Consider the following 18843-nt stretch of genomic DNA (forward strand, 5'->3'; position numbering starts at 1 on the left):
TGCTACTTCAATTTCACCGAACACTGCCAAGATACAATGAAAGAGTAACTGAAATATATCTTTAGACACAGATTTCCTGTCAGTGAGTCAATCCTATTTTAGGCCCGTAGTTCTATAATTTGAGAACTAACTAGCATTGCATTGTAAACAAGGAAAGAGTAAGGCAATACTGGCCTTGCAGTGTGTAACATGATAACATGTATCACTATGTACAACAGGGTATATGGAACTCGGCCAAAGTAGACACGTTGAAAATAATTCGCTGGAATTCCCGCACCCATTTTGCCTTGAACTTCTTTTCAATTTTTTAATTGCTCTAATTACTGTCCTCAAAAGACTTGCAGGATAAATCTGCTGGTTACAACCGAACCAAAGTATGTGGACTGGAATCCCGAATATCATCCGTGCAAAGGTTTCATACTGTCTTGCAGGGCCTCAGTGGCTTGGGTATAACATGAACATCTGTGTGTTTTTCTGGTAAAACGCAAGGTGCCCCAATACAGCCAGACAAGTGTTAGTTCATTGCGACCTCCTGCCCTAGGAAGACATAACTCACTCTTTACCTGCCGACCTTAATTGACTGATTACACAGAACCCATTAAACCGTGTCCAATTTATGTCCTACAAACTTTGAGACACCCATGATGTTGGATTTTTTTATAAACTTTAAGAGCAGTTTGATAGGTTGGTACAAAACACAATGACAGTTTACTGGACAACCTTAATGTGACTGTGTATGGAACATAAAATTACCAAACAGGTGGCAGAAACTACAGCCCCTGTTATCAAACAACTCTCATGACTTTCAAAAGCTGGAAAGTGAAAAAAATATTAAATTTGGAGACAATTGCCCAGACCTTACCTCTGAATGAATTTCACGTTTACCCGACTGCTTAAGTGCATACTGCCGTTACTTGTGTTGGTAACAGTATCAAAGGCCACAGCGTGTATACACACACATACTGAGGCGATCAGCGTATGTATGGTATGCAAATCCTACAACAATCTACCAGGTTTTTTTTCTTTTGCTCTATTCATATGCTAATGAGGCAGTCAATGCATCTCCTCAGCCTGTAAATGCTGGCAGGATAAAGAGAAGGAAAAAATCGATTTACACTGACACCTTCGTTAAGGGGAGGAAAGTAATGATGAACCTCTAAACAGCCTCTAGGGAATTACAATGGCCAGACAGGCGACATTGATTGTTAGGAGTAACCATGGGCGTTGCTAAGGCCCTTTGATCGATAGAAAGCAATGACTACGACTAAGGGGGTAGTGCACTGGTTGTATTTGCAAACTTCATCTCCATGACAGAAGGGTTTTTGTCTGGTTTAAAAGACTGCTTTTCTTTCAACACAGAGCTAATCCAACAAAGCTTTCAGCAGATTACGTACATGAAGGATTGAGACGCGCAGAGAAAATAGAGAACCTGATGAAAATTTGAAAAAAATACAAAGTGCAAAATGCATTTGTCAGCTGTATAAACTGTGATATAGCGATTCCTAGTGGCAGAAACTCAACTTCATGAATAATATATGCTGGGAAAACTATTCCTAGTGCAAATAGCTCCATTAAGTGGACAAATGACCGGATACAAATGAATGGTTTCGTCTTGGAGTGGCCAAGTCTGCAAAGTACTATACACATACACTCTACAGTCCCGCTCTCAGAGCCACAACATAAATCTTGAACATATGTGTATATATATATATATATATATATATATATATATATATATATATATATATATATATATATATATATATATATATATATATATATATATATATATATATATATATATATATATATATATATATATAAGTTTATTTGAATATAAGAAATTCATGGTGAAAGAGACATTCCCTGTTTATGTAGGAGATTAAAATATATTTGAGATAAGCACCCTTCAAATGTAAGATGTCTTTATAAATGTCATGTGTTGTGTGTGTGTGTGTATATATATATATATATATATATATATATATATATATATATATATATATATATATATATATATATATATATATATATATATATATATATATATATATACACACACCACACACACACACACACACTTTTATTACATACACACACACACACACAATACACACATACCGGATATGTATACACACACACACACACACACACACACACACACACACACACACACACACACACAAAGTGCAGAGCTGACTTCATGTAAAATAACCTTTGACTCAAGTCATTACGTGTTTGTATGAACTGTTGGTTACACTTCTGGAATGCCATTATTTGCCAGTGGTCGATATCTTGTTCAGACATATTTGTACATCTATGATCCTATTTGTGTTGTCTGTTCTTATTTGTTTTGAGGTTACAATGAATGACGCACACTTCAAACCTCTCATGAGAAATAACAGATGGTCATGGAAGACAGGACGTATTAAGACTTGGGTGGTAATGTGTGTTTTGCTTTTTCACTTTTGACTGACATTGATATGTGGAAATTTGGGGAGCATGGAATGAATGCATATCTGCCACCTACACCTAATTTCACCCTTGAGTTTAGGCCAAGAAAAATAAAAAGTTTGTTTCTCATCCTCATGCACCAAATCAGACCCACAACGTCAACTCTTTTTCTGCTCATTGGGTAATGAAATGAAAAAATAAAAAATAAAAAAAATAAATGCGAAAATATGCGACAATAGTAAATAACACAGTGCTGTATAAAACAGACTTGTAAACAAAATAACTGACGCTAACATTCTATTCAGAACTTACACATATGTCACTGTTATATTAAGTTATATTAAGTTCATGGTTTTTTTGCGTGTTCTTGTTGATTGTAGAATTAAAAAAAATTTGAGAAAAAAACCTGCATCACCACATCATTTTTGCAATATGTCTAGGATGAGAAACAAACTTTATATCTTTCTTGGCCTTATCAGCAATTTTATTACTTGGGAAACATCTCCCAGAATGTGAAATTTTTCACTGTCTCACCGTCTTCAGATATGACTGAGAACTTTGCCATTAAATTTCTACTTTCAGAAGACAATAACAACAGTCTTGCACTTTTGTTTCTGTTTAAGTTCCCATTAATTTGAAATTCCAATTTCATTGGTTTCTCATGCGCAAAGATGAACTCCATAAAGTTTTAATAGATTGCTAACAGGTGGACAAAACAACTTTACTTGTAATGTTTTGGTATACTTAAGACTATTTCAAGTGTACTTCACAGCAGCAGGCGATACCTTGCAGCCTAAATCATCTTCTAGTTTTCAACACTAGAGGGCGCAAGTAGCTTGGCAGTAGAAAGTCGTGGGAGAGAGAGTTCTCAAAACAAACATGTTCTATGAGGGAGAAATTTAAACCATACAATGGCTGCCTGTTCAACTTTGTTACAAAAAGAAAGACTGACGACAATAGTCATGGGATGAAAATGTGATTGAAAGATGTCATGCCTGGCAAGATTTTCTTTTCCGAAGGAGACTTTTGTTGAGTTTGGCAGTGCATGCATACTTCCCTTTCCCACTATTCTAACATTCCCTCACTTTTGAGCTCCTTTGAGTCATGTCAATTTTGCATTTTGCACTATGATCAAGGGTCATGGATTTTGACAAATTTAGCATAGCCGAGCGCCCTCATTTTTTTGACCACCCTTCATTTCTAAGATCGTCCATCCTTTGTGTACATTTTGATGCCTTTTGAACAAAGACAAAAATGGATTTCCATAAAGCAGAATTCCGTAATACAACCTCAAAGACAAACAATACTGTAGTTGCTCATACAGAGATCGATATTCAACCGCTGAATAATGTCCAGTATTGAGCTGATATTTATAAATAAATGGACTGCAAATCATGTATTAGCATTAATGTATTTATTAGAGCCTGTAACTTCTGACAATTTTCGGAATTTGTTTATTCTGTCTAGTTCTTCTTACAATATTCATTATTTCTCTGGTAAAGAATTGGCTTATGTCTGTGTGAAATGCGTTGTTGACAATGCAATTTACATCTGGAAAGCAGCAGAAAGGGGAAATACTTTTTGAGGCATCCTCTGGACTTTCTCCTCTTTCATTCAATCACTTTATTGTTCAACAATACGATCAGAGAGTGCCGTATGGCAAAAGTTACAAAGCTCTGCCGGGGATTAAGTATCAAAAATAATTATTTCACAAGAGGTAATTATATTTCAGACTCAAAATGTGAATGAAATTCTCTTTTTGATTCAAATCATCAAAACTGGAGTCACACAATTTATGAAAGAAAAAATCAATGTCGTGATCAGGACTTTTTGGAGTTGACCTCCTACCTAATAATTCATCCACATGTATATGGTGTGATGAGAAATTCAAATTTTGTCAACCATTCCGATGATTAAAATTTTAACATAGATCTAACAAATAATCGCAGTCTTGCTCACAAGGGAAGGTAAGTTGAAAAACTGGACTGCAGTTCTCTAAAACTTAGTGTTGTTATAACATAAAGGTAAGGCTAAAGCAGTACTTGAAGTCAGACAAAGTTCAAGATGTTTTGAAGTGGGAGAAAATTGACGTTGGGAACCGGAGACTGGAGAGGACTGAGTCTAACACGGACGTGTGCTTAGACGTGAGGGGCGGGGGGGGGGGGGGTGTTTAGATATTTGAATGTTGAGTAAACTCCATTTTCTCATGTTGTCACACAGGCTGCAGTCCCGGCTGCCTGGTTGGAAACTTTTGATTTCACTCTTTTCAATCAAGAATACGTCGCCATTACGTTGCAACTGATACAACTGTCCACGGTATTACACCTGACTTAGTCTGTCCATGGATTGGGTACTACATGCAGTACCGTAGTACCTGGTGCACGTGTATCCAAGGCCAAAAAATGGCAAAATGGTATAAGCGGTACGGGGAGCTGCTGGGCAAGCTCCCGGGTTAGCTGCCCGGGGTTAGCTGCTCCCGCGCGCGCGCGCAGGATCGAGACCTCCATGCATACGTTGCATGTTTGTGTATATACATACGTCTATGTCAACCAGTACTCACCTTGACATATCAAAATCCGGTACAGATGATCAGATCACCGAAAGGCTGGTATAACTGGTGCACCTCGGCGTTCTTTTCATGTCAATAGGTCAACAACCTTCGATATGGCTGGAGAAGAGATGCGGATATGTACATCCATAATCATTCAAATCTCTTTCTTGAAGAGCGCCACCAACGTTCAACGGCTCTAGGTATTTTCGGGCCATAGACAGGGCTGCGCGGGACTACTTCTGCTGGGGGGGGGGGGGTGGACTCATGGGGGCCACCCTGTTTTTTACTTTGGTCTTGAAATGATCAATTTGGGGGGGGGGGGGTGTCAGGTGTGTTTTGAAATACAACATGGGCTCATACTTGTCTATTAAAAATGCATCGTACTAACCACAAATGTCATCATTCAGTTGCATTTTGTGGAGCGCTCTTCTGGCCCGTAACTTTAAGAAATCAGAACAGACATACACTTTTCGGCGCGCCTCTGGGCGCGTAGTTTTATATATATATATATAATATATATATATATATATATATATATATATATATATATATATATATATATATATATATATATATATATATATATATATATATATATATATATTATATATATATTATATTATATATATTGATCATTTCAAGAAGATGGTGACCTCCCGTCACCAAAGTAAAAAAACAGGGTGGCCCCCATTATATATATATATATATATATATATATATATATATATATATATATATATATATATATATAATATATATATATATATATATATATATATATCACCTTTTTTTTACCTGTTTTCGAAAGTTGGAATGGGGAATCAGCCACTTTTTGACGTCCTTCGGCAAAAAATAATCACCGACCACCAAAAACGAAGAAACTGACCAGTCTCTAAGGGGAAATAAATAAATAAATAAATAAATAAATAAATAAATAAATAAATAATAAATAAATAAATAAATAAATAAAGTCCAAACCACAGAAGAACTAAAGTCAGGTTCAGTGATGAAAACGATCGCCAACATCATTTGAATACGTGTATAAATCAATAATAAATCTGTATCGTAAAGCTAAGAGGAGAGCCACTCGACTTCATTACGTTCGCTGAAGCTTCATAGTTGCTCTACTGGACACTGGTCTATTTTATTGGAAATTACAACATCCGTTGACACCAGTACCACAGCCAGTTTTACTGGTAATACACTGCAATGTAAGGTTTCCTGTGCTTGCAGCCCGCAATTCTCCCTACTGTAGGGGGAGTCCTTGTCAAAAACCCGTCTGAGAAAACAACAGGTTAGTTCTTGTCACGCATCACCTAGCATCGTGTCATTTCCTTTTATGGTTTAAGAGACAATAATTTTTTCTATCGATGCTCTCAAAAATTCTTTATATTATCTCGATCTTCAAAATATTGATACAATTATCTCGATTGTAACGGACAACTACGCTTCTGTCCGTAATTATTGCAACGCCGGGATTGCAAGTATGTCTGAACCGCAGCAGCCTAAACCAGGCAACGGAAGAATGTGTGCTTTCAAGTCACAATTATGGAAGACCGGTCACGACATGCGACATGCGACCTGCGACTTCAAAACTGCGACCTGCGTCCTGCGAGTTTGAAACATGCGACCTGCGACTTCGGCATTTACAAGGTGTAGGCCTAACCTGCGACTTCACAACAGCGACCTGCGTCCTGCGTGTTTGTCAAACTGCGATATCAGTCTTGATTTGTTCGCACCATTGCTCTGAACACGAGCCTGAAAAACACGAGGGACACCATTGCACTATATTAAAACAGCCGGTTTACCGCATTCTCGCGACCAGAGCATTATTTTCGCACCGCTGGCCTACGCAAAAATCGGCCAGCGAAAGAATTCAACCAGCGATAGAAGTGCATGAAGCTGTGACGGTAGAGAATTCCACAAACGAAGAGCACAAATTTATTTTCCTTCTTACGAAAGGCAATCGATCTGAAATAATGCAATAGCAATAGGGTTTTAAACGTCTACATCAGTGTTTAATAGTTTCTGGAACTTTTTCTGCCTACATGATCTAAAATATTATATACACACAAAAAAATAATATGTACATATTATAGTATGTACATATTAGGCTTAAAGACTGAAAATAGGATTGTAGGAGGGTTTAATTATGTCCTGTTTTACAGTTTTAACTCGCGTTATCTATAAAGAACTTGAGTCGTCTCTGGCTATTCATGGTTAGCAAATATGTTTGCACTTCTGTCAATATCAGTATTATTTTAACTGCTTTACTTTGCATATGTTATTTGTGTAGACAAATGTAGTCCGAAGTTAACCAGTAAGAATATTTTTATTTTTCCAACTGAACAAAAGTTGGATCAATTCGATTTTTTGACGAAAAGTAAAAATGAAATTAGACGAAAAGATGGCAACATCCGATGATCAATCACTGGAGAATTGGAACAAAACTGGAAATGTTAGAAAATGAACGACAATAACTGAAAATTCTAATGTTTGCAATGACACTGACGCAGTTATGATACAGGGGGGACAACTGATGAATTAAACAGACAGCTAGATGGTTATACCACAGTGAAATGAGGATAAATACCAGAGATTTCTAAAAATCAAAAAGTTTGTTGATAACATAAGGAAAGAAGCGAGGTAAGGCAGACGAAGAATATCTAAAATAATTTGAAATTATAATATAAACATCTAAATGCCTATCACGTAGCATATTATTTTCCATGCATTAACACGTACTGTCAACATTTCCGTCATAAAATTATCTCTCCAGATGAAAATGAGTGAACTGGTGTGTACATGAATTGAGTTTTGCCAGACTTGGTGAACGATTTACCAAAGCGAAAGCAATGGCTTATTAAAGGGCCATTATTTGTAACTTTTGACCATTTTTTACCTCGGAAAATTCCATGTTGGAGGTTATATTTGTTGCAAAAGAAACAAACATGATTAGTGATGTTATAGCCACATAAAACTGCTAATTTTTGTTCAAACGTGTTTCCCTATCGAGCTCATTTGTTGACGTCCGTCATGCTCAGCGTGCTGGGGAAACGCAGATATGGTGACGCCGCGATCACGCCAGATCTACAAGTTCACGTTTATTGCGGGATCAAACAACATTGCGTCGAGGATTGCCAGACATCTGGCTACGCAACGTGCTCGGACAATGGACTACGACGTAAGTGCTGGGCATAAGTAATGAATATTTATTTTGAAATTGCTGTAAATGGCTCGCGCAGGTGCAGAAGAATGCCTACGTTGCAATCCGCGTGTCAACAGAGTTTGTATTTCTGTCCGGACAAAAATTGAAATTTCGTTGTAAAATCACATGTTATTAGTTGTAGGGCACGTAATGTTTCCGAATATATGCGATTCTCTGTTATTTGACAGGCTATTCAACATGAGCCAGTGATCATTTCAATCAAAACTAACGGAAAAATCGCAAGAAGATACAGCTAATGGAACTTTAATTGATCAATGTTGAACGTTAAATCTCCTTCCACGTTTTACCCTTTGAGCGCTGTAATTTTCTCCCACCAAACTTTTAGTGCCAAAATTTTACCAATTGTATGAATTTTCTGTAATTTTTGATAATTTTGGACCAAATCGACATCACATTTCATTGGCTACAGGTTTTTCCCAATTTTTTTTGCAAAAATTGGAGAAAGAAAAGATTGACAGGGGTTATTATATAAGGGGACAAAAATAGACTTTGGCGCTCAAAGGATTAAAGTTCACGCAAGACGCCTCCAATCTAATACTGAGGAAAACACCATGAAACGTTACGTGTTGTTGTCGCATGTCGCAGTTGTGAAGTCGCAGGTCGCAGTTTGACAAACACGCAGGTCGCTGTTGTGAAGTCGCAGGTATACACCTAGGTCTAAATGCCGAAGTCGCAGGTCGCATGTTTCAAACTCGCGGGACGCAGGTCGCAGTTTTGAAGTCGCAGGTCGCATGTCGCATGTCGTGACCGGTCTTCCATACAAGTCACAATTATAAAACGAAGTTAGGAGGTCAACTAGCCAAAAGAGGGCGTGTATCGTAAGAGAATAACGCCACGCACTAGTCTGGTTCAGGGAACCAGACTGTAAACGCAATATTGTCAATTGTCAGAGAGATTTGGTCGAATGCCAAACCGGGTGATTCATTCCCTTTGTTAGGGACGGTCTACAAAACAGAGTTTTCGACAAAATTGTATTCATCGTGTAAAGAAATAGGTGTTTATTCTTCCTTCACCAAGCTACCGCAGGAAATTTGGCCTCAAAATCCACATGTCACCAGTTCAGGATCAAAGTCTATTAATGCATCGATAATGTCAAGGTGTAAGGCTGGGTTCACAAATAAAGGTTGGGGGGTGGGGGCTGAAGGAAAAATAAATAAAAATAAAATAAAAATTTTCAAGCTCTCTCCCCGTCTATATCATCAAAAATTTTCAAGCATCCCCCATTTTTATATAGCCGCATATTTAGGGATGCACACAAAGTTAAAATAAACATGTATTTGGCAGTTCAGCCCACAGATATTCAACACTACCTGTTATTACAGGTAGCAGTTTGTAGAGCCATATTCCTAAGGCAAGTTTCTAAATTGATTCATTTTTAAAGACACATCAGTGGACTTTTTGATTTATCAGTCAAAGCCGACTTGAGTTAATCCAACTCGATCTGGCCATGCCAATGGCACCTGCTGAAGAGCACACAAAATGACGATCATGAGAGAGTATGAAAATTGTGAATTCCTGCCTACATTAGATGCTACTTATAAGTTTTACAAAATTGACAATACTGGAAGGTTAAATAACCCTCTGAGATTTTTGGTGTAAGAATGGAAAATTTGGTAAATTTAAAATAATTCCATTTTATTTTTTTCATTTAAATTAGTACAAAGTTTTACTTTTAACACAATTGCAAGCAATTTTGGATAATTGAATGAAGTAATGTCGGTTTAAATCAATAATGTAAGCTCATCTGCTGAATTCTTTTTAAGCAATACACTTGTTTTAGGAGTACTTTGTAATATTGCAACATTTAGCCATAACCTAACAATTTTGATAAATTTGAAAAATATAAAGATCCAATTCTCCCAAATTAGTTCCAATTGTGTTTCTTGTGTTATTTTACGATGAGAATGTGAAAATTTAGAAAACCAAACATGGTGACCTCATCTTTTTCTTTGATATTTAATTATTCTCATATGCCAAAATTCAAAACTCTCCGATGACTTTCAAGTCTCCTGGTCTTCCATGTGTTGCTCTCTGGCCTGATCTTATGCACAAGTGTGTTTCACTGTCATGAGCGTCACATGACCCGACCTCTTCTTCAGCTACTTCATAGTCAGAGCTATCTCTGTCACTGCCGGTATACAGAGACAGTAACACTGCCCATAGGCGCGCAGTAGCAGGGCAGTAGCTGTATTAACTTTGATAATTTTGACAGTATTTTTTGTTCAGTTTATGTATTCAGCTTGCGAACACAGCCTGTGAATATGTACCCTACAGTTGTATCATTGACAAATGACTTTCACTCTGGACTCTAATTCAATTATCACCCAATATTCACATATGCAGGCTTTTGTCGACAAACTGAATATTGTGCGTTCAGCATGCTGTAGGGAGACAGCAAGAAACTGCATTTGATATATTGCGCGGAGTATTGAGAAAAAAAATCAGCAGTTGCAGCTTCTGCCCCGATGCTTGGCCTACTTGATTTTTACAAAAATTCATAAATATTAAGATTTTTTCGAAGCAAAAGTAATGAAATGTGACACAATGGTACCAGATCTTGTTTAATGATTACTAACATTAGAACATTGGATGACATTGAAATGCTATTAAGTGGTCTTTGAATTACCCATCAAACCTTGGAATCGTGAAAAAGAGGAACCAAAAAATTTTCAGGTCCCCTTATAGGCGGAGTGAAAGATTCCGTCGCGTGCGGGCGCTCCGGCGCACTGCGACCTACGACCCTTTACCTTTGGTAAAGGGTCGTAGGTCGCAGTGCGCCGGAGCGCCCGCACGCGACGGAATCTTTCAGTCTACCCTATAGGCGGAGCAAAACTTTCAAGTCCCCCCTCTACTATACCTCCAAAATTTTCAAATCCCCCCTGAATTCCTCCAACCCCCTAACTTACTTTTGTTAACGCAGCCTGAAGTCCGAATCTTTGATAAACCCTCAAGATGACATGTATAATATGAGAGAGAGAGAGAGAGAGAGAGAGAGAGAGAGAGAGAGAGAGAGAGCTATTCGGAACGACTGTCAATGTACATACAATTTTACTACGTAAGATGGAAGTATTTGTCAATAAATAATTTTTTAATTTATGAAAAGGTCTTGCTTCCGTTTTCCCTCATTTATCGGACAATTGATATGGTTATTTATTGATAAAAGTATAAAGTAACACGTTACCTCCAATTTTTCAATAAGCTGTTTCATTTCTGAATGTTTACACCCCACTTTTGTTGGAAAATCAAATTGTCGGTAGTGAATAATTGCGGCCTAAGTCCGATCAGATAATTGCTATACAAGAATATGTCATGCATATTTTGTCGATCGTTTTCTCATGTAGGTATTGAGGTTTTCTTTAGAAAGTTGCTCAAGTCAAGGGAAACAGATGTTTCGTGTAATATTTAGTAGCATCATGAAGCTGCGGCAAACACATGCTCATTCACCAAAGCTACTTTGCAGCTGCAGCCAGTTCTACTGGAATGCGGTGTAAGGGTTGGACCATTTGGTCTTGGAAGGGCGAGTCTGAAGTTGCACAGGATGAGGTATTTTATTTTGCATTCCGATGATTTTGAGAGTCTGCTGAGCATGCCTATACTTTTCATAGAATTTTACACTTTCCCCAGTTTGAAAGATATGTAAATATTTTTCGATAAAAGAATAAATGCGAAAAATATATGAGAACTTTTACCCGCATATTTCTGTCCATTGCTAACCACCCCTCCTACAATCTATTTGTGGGTCGGTCCCTAGGCAGGGCCCAAACGTGCTCGCGATCAGCCAGTGAGACAACCCCTCGAGGAGTGGGCGTGGCACGTGATTTGTTCACAGGTTGTAAAACTGACCTCGAACACGTACCGGCACCTGTAAACGTCCGTCACACCGTGGTGGTGGGCCGAGCTCTGAAAATGGCTGACAGCAACACTGAAGCGAAACAACAAGCGGATCCCAATCGCGAGTCCGCCACGGACGACATCTTGGAGACCTTGTTATTTAAGATTTTGGTGTGCGCCCTGCTCGCGTACGTAAGTTGCCGTGTCCTGAACGTAGTCGTGAAACGTCTTGGATCGGTCATTTCACCACTGTTCGTCAATTGTTTTTCGAGCTCGTACAACTCCAGGATGGGTGGTGTTAAGCGCAGGCTGTTCGCCAACTTGGCCGACCTGCAGGAAAGGAACGGCGGGGAACTGACGATATTGGAGGTAGGCGCCGGGGGAGGTGCCAACTTCCAGTACTACCCTAAGTGCTCTAAGATAATTGCAGTCGACACGAACGAAAGGTATCAGAAATACCTGCAGAGAAAAGCCATGGACACTGGCCATATTGTTCTCGACCGGTTCGTCGTTGCGAAGGGTGAAGACATGGGCGACATTTTGAACGATAGCGTTGATGCAGTGGTTTCTACCCTTGTAATGAGCGGTATGCAACACCCTGAAGACTATGTTCGGGAAGTCAAGCGAATTTTGAAACCTGTAAGTAACGATGTAGGCCTATCCCCTGAAAAAAAATGTTCGGAAAGCACCCTGCTCGCAGAAGGGCATCATTTTGCGCCCTCATGCGTCACAAATTATTTACACAACTTGAAGCTTTACAGTACATATTTTTGACAGAATTTTTTTTCTTTTGTCCGTACAGTGGTTACTGAAATATTTCCCCCCTCTTCATTTTGTACTAGTTCCATGTTGAACTTCAGCGTTTCCGACCACCATTTTTAAATGGCAGGCTGAGAATGTCAAGTCTGTATTTCATTTTGGGGCGTTGTTTACTTTTCATAAGTATATTGCCCGCTGCACTGAGCAACCTGTGAACAGCTTCAAACAAGTGCTCAAGTACGGACAGAGCAACATTCTTTGCATTATGCAGGCATTGTCAAGTTGTCGTCATGGTGAGCTGGAAGTGGTGGCTAATGGGTATCCGCGATATCTTTTATATTAAAAGCCTTCCAAAATACCCCCTTTTGCGACAAAAAATTATCTATCTATCCAGTGTACAATCGTGACCTGAATTTTTACTAAAAATATTAAAAACCTATAATAGTTCATACACTGTCACATACTCTTTTTCTAACCATCTCCAATATATGTACCAAGATACGTTTTTTCTTGAATGTTTTTGCAAATATTCTTATAAATACAAAAATCATGAACACAAAATCCTGTTCTGTTGGGCAAACATATGGTTTGCTGTTCATGATTTGGTCAAATTTTAGTACTTTAAAAAATGTTTTTCTAAGTGAGTCTTCTATTCATGCAATTATAAAGTAGATATATCATTTGATGTTTTTTACCATTTTTTTGTGTATGTCTTCATAATTTCTTGTTGTTTCCAAAGTATTTGAGGTACCAACCATTTAGTTTGTCAACACAGCATCTATAAGTGTAAAATGCGCTTTCATTGTTTAAGTTTGAATTCTAGTAAAAATCAGTATTTATTTGTCGACAATAACCATCCAGTTTACACATTTAAAGGCTCGGTTGATGAGCTCAAACATTCTGTGTCTAAACATGCTCTTAGGAGTTGAACAAAAAACTATTGTGACATTACCAGTAAATACAAAACAAAGAAAAACTAATCAAAAGTTACGGCTACCGGCCCATTAAATAGCTTAGATTCCCAATAAATCAAAAAAATGAGGTCAAAATAGCACAGAAGGCTGTGTATGGACTAGCTCCACACTACTGATTTGAAAACAAGATGGAAATATATTTTTTTCAACGATGCTGTGGATGTGATTGCCATAGAAATTTTTCTTTATTGCACAACTGAGATTTGACACTGCAATTATACACACCAGTGCTGCAAAATGAATACTAATGGTCTTTAATTAACGAATATCAGTAATTTGTCGGAATTTATTTTTCCTATGTCACTTGAACTGAGTGAAATTTTCCTGTTTTGTTGAGTGGACCACACAGTCCCTCATATCAATGGCAGACCCTGAGCTGAAAGGTTGGTTGTAGAAAATGTTTAGCGCCCTCAACGAATGCCATGAGCAAGTCTAAACTTCTGTAGTATTCTTTTAGAAAATATAGTTACACACCGTCCCTCAGAATGTGATATACTAAAGGTGGCCGCACCATGTTTACTCAAGGAAGACTAATTTTGGTTCTGTTTATTAATCTTTACAGCCCTGATACTTACTTGAATGGTGGAAGTGCCCAATGTTAAAAATGTTTCCCAGTGTTAGAAATGTCTCCCAGTACGACAAAGGGTGCCAAATAGGGGCTATTTTTGTTGTATACCTTAATGGAGTACATCAGTATGACTGCAATAAATGTTTCATTGTTAGGGATTTTTTGGACAAATTTGTGGATTGTTTACCTTTATAATGTTGTGTGTGAAGGATTTCCTATGTAATAAACCCGTGTTTAGATTTTTTGATGAAGAGTTGACTTTTTTGGTGAAAATTTGACCCATATCGCCCATTCTGGCATCCAATACCGGTAACCTGTACACCTTACTATTGGTGTATTGGCCTCCCAATATTGATACTTCTCTTTATACATTATTGTTTTCAAGTTACATTCAGCATCCCAAATAAATATCGACAGCCATTTTGAAAAAGTAGCGCAGGTGACAAAATTCGAATTACAAATAATTGTTGCATGAAAACTGCTTCAAAACGTTGAAAGTAGGTCTGGCATTGGACTGTGTTTCTCCCCAAGATTGGTATCTGAGTTGGGGCCTGACACAGAAGATTACCGCACAGATGTCAGGGCACTTTCTGACTATTAGAGTTTCATCTCCTGACATTGATGTACATGTCCAATAAAGCATTTTGGTTTCTGTGATCGTTATTCATGCTACAAAGCTACATAACTTGAGTAAAACTACAGCTGATTCAATAATTTCACATTTTCCTTCTATTTTCCTGCAACCAAGCAATGAGCACCATCCAGTCTTGTTATAGACCTCTGTGCATGAAATGCGTATGTTATTTGTGTTTCTTCTTTAATCTATGCTTGATGTAGATCATTACCATTCACTATTGTCGTTCTCTGTTACCAGGGTGGCATGTTCTTCTACATGGAACACGTCTCAGCCAGCAAGAACAGTTGGACGCATCTGATGCAGCGCATGTTGAATCCCCTGTTCGTATTCTGTGATGGCTGCCATCTCACCCGTCAAACATGGACATACATTGATATGGGGGGCTTCCGAAGGCTGGAGTACAGCCGGTTCTTTGCTCCGCTGAAAGGATATATGCAAGTCATCAGACCCCACCTGGTTGGCTCTGCCATGAAATAGATGAGAGCAGAGGAAGGAGAGATGATGATGATGATGATGATGATGATGACAAAAATGATGATGGATGACATCATCACAGTGATAATATCATCACAATAATGACAACAACAATGATAAGTATTATTATGATAATGATGACCATGATGATGATGGTGTTGATGATGATAATGATGATGATTATGGTTATGAAAAAAATGACAAACAATAGTGAGTTGAAATTATGATGACCATGATGATGCTGTCAAGTACCTCTCTGCATTGTTGGTATGATACCTCAAGCTCTAAGCTATCAAATCCAAATTGCAAAGAGGCGATTTGGAAATGATGATGATGATGATGAATGATGATGACTATCCACATGGCACATGACACTTAAATCAAACGATGGCAACTTTCGTATCTCACAAACAGTATTTGACAGAAATGATGTCTTGATTTCAAGATGTGTTCATTATTGGACTTATAATTTATAGCCAGGGACAAGATACTCGACACTGAGCAATCACATGTACAATAAAATAGTTGGTAATCTCAAGATTATTTTCTACTTTAGGGCTTGGTCTGAAAGGATAGTGCCCTAATATAACATATTAGAAAAGTCAATGAACAATGAACATTAATTGTACAGACTTTGTGATATATCAGTTTTTTCAACTATGATTTATCTCAGCTTTATGACTTTTAGCAGATAGTGTTCCATATTCCCAGAAAGCTTTTTTATTGGTTTATTTTTGTGGCTTTCATTAACCTTTCACTTCCCCTTCCTCTGAAACATCATTACACTTTCCGGAATATCACTGAAATACAACCTTCTGAAATAATTTGTGATAGGGCCCCAGAGGAAAGGGGTGGGAGTGAAAGGAAAATCTAGCGAGAATTTGTTTATTTGAAAAAAGCGCCCTTGCCTTCAACATTTCATTTTTTCAAGAGTATTCTAATACAGCTCAGTTATGCCAAAATTTGCATTTTTACCTTATTACCATTATTTCAGGCTCAGTGATTGGTTGTTCTAGTAGTTGCTAAATTAATCATCATTAAATGTGTATTTTTTTCTAGAATTCTCTTTTCTTTCCAGAAACGTGGTGACTGTTTTGCAAGTGATAAGTTTAAAGGAAACAGATGGAAAGTAAAATACATTTATGCATTGTTGTAAAACCAACATAATTATTTACCCATACATATTCCATCCAAAGTGTCAAGACAATCATGATTACGTACTTTAAAACTTTCTGTGAATTTAGATGTGTTTTAAATAATTTGACAAAACTAGTTTAGTTCTTAAATTGAACAGTTTTGTGTTTCAAGTGATGTTTGAATTACATATCCTAGTGTTCCATGGTTGATGGGATTCACCATACATGTGAAATGTTCCGTATCCAGACTCGGAGAGTTATAGCAGAATCCATTTCAATGGATTCTGCTGTAGCTCTCTGGATACAGAACATTTCATATGTCGTTGCATGCATGTATACCATACATACATGTACATACTGTGTTGCATACATACATACATTCCTAGTTTTGACACCCATACAAACACCATCACACATTCACATACATACAGACAGGCACACACACATTACATATATGAATACATAATACAGAGTTAGAAAACTTCTTTGTATAATTTTATTCTTTTGAATATTTGATTAAATTATGTATTTCAATATTTAAGAAAATGTTATATTGTATGAAAGATAATTTGTAACAAAAAAGGACTTGCTGGTTAGTAAACAAGTAATTATTTCAGGTCCATGCTCTTCATTTGTTAATTGTTTTAGGCGTATACAGTAAACATTTTATGTTAAATCTCATTCAAATCAACTCAGTTTTGATGAAAAAAATTTTTCTTACATTATTGTATGTTGAACTTAACTGCTTGACATAGCTTAGTGTTAGAAATCAGTGCTTGCATGTGTTCAACATTTTGTGATACGTGGATCAGTGAACTTCTAAACACTTGCTGCTTTGTATAACTTGGTTAGAGTTAATAAAGATGTAGGTGAAACTTGACAATTACGTGTTGTTTGAAATAAAGCGATAAAATGAAACAATGAAAAATAAAAGCCATAATGGCTTACATACTCTCTTTAAAAAATCACTCGGCCAGGAAAATTATATTGTTCTTGTAGGACTTTCCCTTTAGGCTATTTTTATGCTATATTATTTTTACTGACAAACAGACATTGGTCCACCACTACCACCGACCAGATAGGGAATCTCAGAGGTTTTGTTGGATCCAGGATGTTAACGGCTAGCTCTGCATTGCATGGCTGTGTTAATATTTAAATAATAACACATGAGAGCGAGGGCACGGCTCGGGCATCATCAATATTTCGATCATGACCACCAGCCCGAGGGCAGGCAAAAAATCGTGATCTTGCCCTAGCTCTCATGTGTTATTATTTTTATTACACCGAACAAACTTCTTCGAGTACAGTTCGCCTTTCTGCATGAGTCCGGACCTCAGAGTAAAATGTTGTCAGTGCCGAATCTGAGGTTTGCCGCTAAAGTTTGCCGATCTCCTCGGTGGCGTATCCAAATTTGTTGCTTGCATAGTCACTGAACACAGAAATTGCATTCCTTGTTGCTATTTTCGTTCGTTTGCTGTTTACTTGCATCAAAATATCGTCTAACTGTGCCGGTGACAGCTCTGCATGACGTTTCGCTGCCATAGTTGCCGACTGCAAGTAGGCCTACAAGCGAACGACAATTTGTTACGCGCAGAAAGGTTGCGCAGTAAGTAAACTGACGTCATCCATGTAATATCAAATGCAGAGGGCATCATCAAGTTCGCAGAGGGCATCATCACGTTCGCAGAGGGCATCATTATACACATATTGACTGGCCATGAGGGCAACAGCATACGTCTGTACCCCGAGGGACTGTGAGTCACCCCCAAAAACAGACTGTTTCCCGAGGCCGTAGGCCGAGGGAAACAGTCTGTTTTGGGGGTGACTCACAGGCCCGAGGGGTTAAAGACGTATGCTGTTGCCCTCATGGCCAGTCAATATGTGTTTTGTAACACACCTCATCCGTAGTCATACATAAGAACGTACCATACACAAAAGTTGTCGCATGTAAACTTATGATGTAATAAGCTTATGTTGGAGTGGTTCAGCAAGAAAAAGTTTTTCCCGACAGGGTCGCAATACTTCTGCAAAACGTTCAATGCACCTTTGATTATCGTCTTCGTTCGTTTCGAGTCCTTGTTTGAAACCACAGCATTCAGTTCTTCTTCAGAAAGTAGGATAAACCGAGAAATTTCTCGACTATCGTTTCGCTCGGCCGCAGACGGCATCTTTGTTTACATTCCAGTTCGCGCATGCGCCAATGTTTTTTTTGACGTCAGCGGGCATCATT

At 37.9% G+C, this 18843-nt stretch overlaps 2 protein-coding genes across 5 annotated transcripts in view; one reads left to right on the forward strand and one right to left on the reverse strand.

Moving 5' to 3' along the window:
- Positions 1–5129, reverse strand: part of LOC139131027 (transcription elongation factor B polypeptide 3-like) — a 43464-nt gene extending 38335 nt beyond the window's left edge. The window contains exon 1 of one of the 4 annotated variants that reach the window (XM_070696938.1): positions 5015–5129. The gene's annotated coding sequence lies outside the window, so the exon portion shown is untranslated. Of the gene's footprint in view, positions 1–862; positions 1062–5014 lie in introns of those variants that run through there. The other 3 variants (XM_070696944.1, XM_070696936.1, XM_070696941.1) reach the window with 3 other exon arrangements.
- A 6853-nt stretch (positions 5130–11982) lies between these two features.
- Positions 11983–17449, forward strand: LOC139131030 (thiol S-methyltransferase TMT1A-like). Its single transcript, XM_070696945.1, has 2 exons — positions 11983–12704; positions 15241–17449. Exons 1-2 carry the CDS (start codon positions 12141–12143, stop codon positions 15478–15480), a joined length of 804 nt encoding a protein of 267 aa, XP_070553046.1. The 5' UTR covers positions 11983–12140; the 3' UTR covers positions 15481–17449.
- The last annotated feature ends 1394 nt before the right edge of the window (positions 17450–18843 follow it).

Source organism: Ptychodera flava, chromosome 4 (assembly GCF_041260155.1).
Source record: "Ptychodera flava strain L36383 chromosome 4, AS_Pfla_20210202, whole genome shotgun sequence".
Lineage (NCBI taxonomy): Eukaryota > Metazoa > Hemichordata > Enteropneusta > Ptychoderidae > Ptychodera > Ptychodera flava.

Bases quoted from the DNA above. Each gene is read 5' to 3' on its own strand.
- LOC139131030 (XM_070696945.1), top strand. From the start codon at position 12,141: ATGGCTGACAGCAACACTGAAGCGAAACAACAAGCGGATCCCAATCGC. The intron at 12,705-15,240 runs GTAAGTAACGAT...CTCTGTTACCAG, and splicing joins TCAAGCGAATTTTGAAACCT to GGTGGCATGTTCTTCTACAT.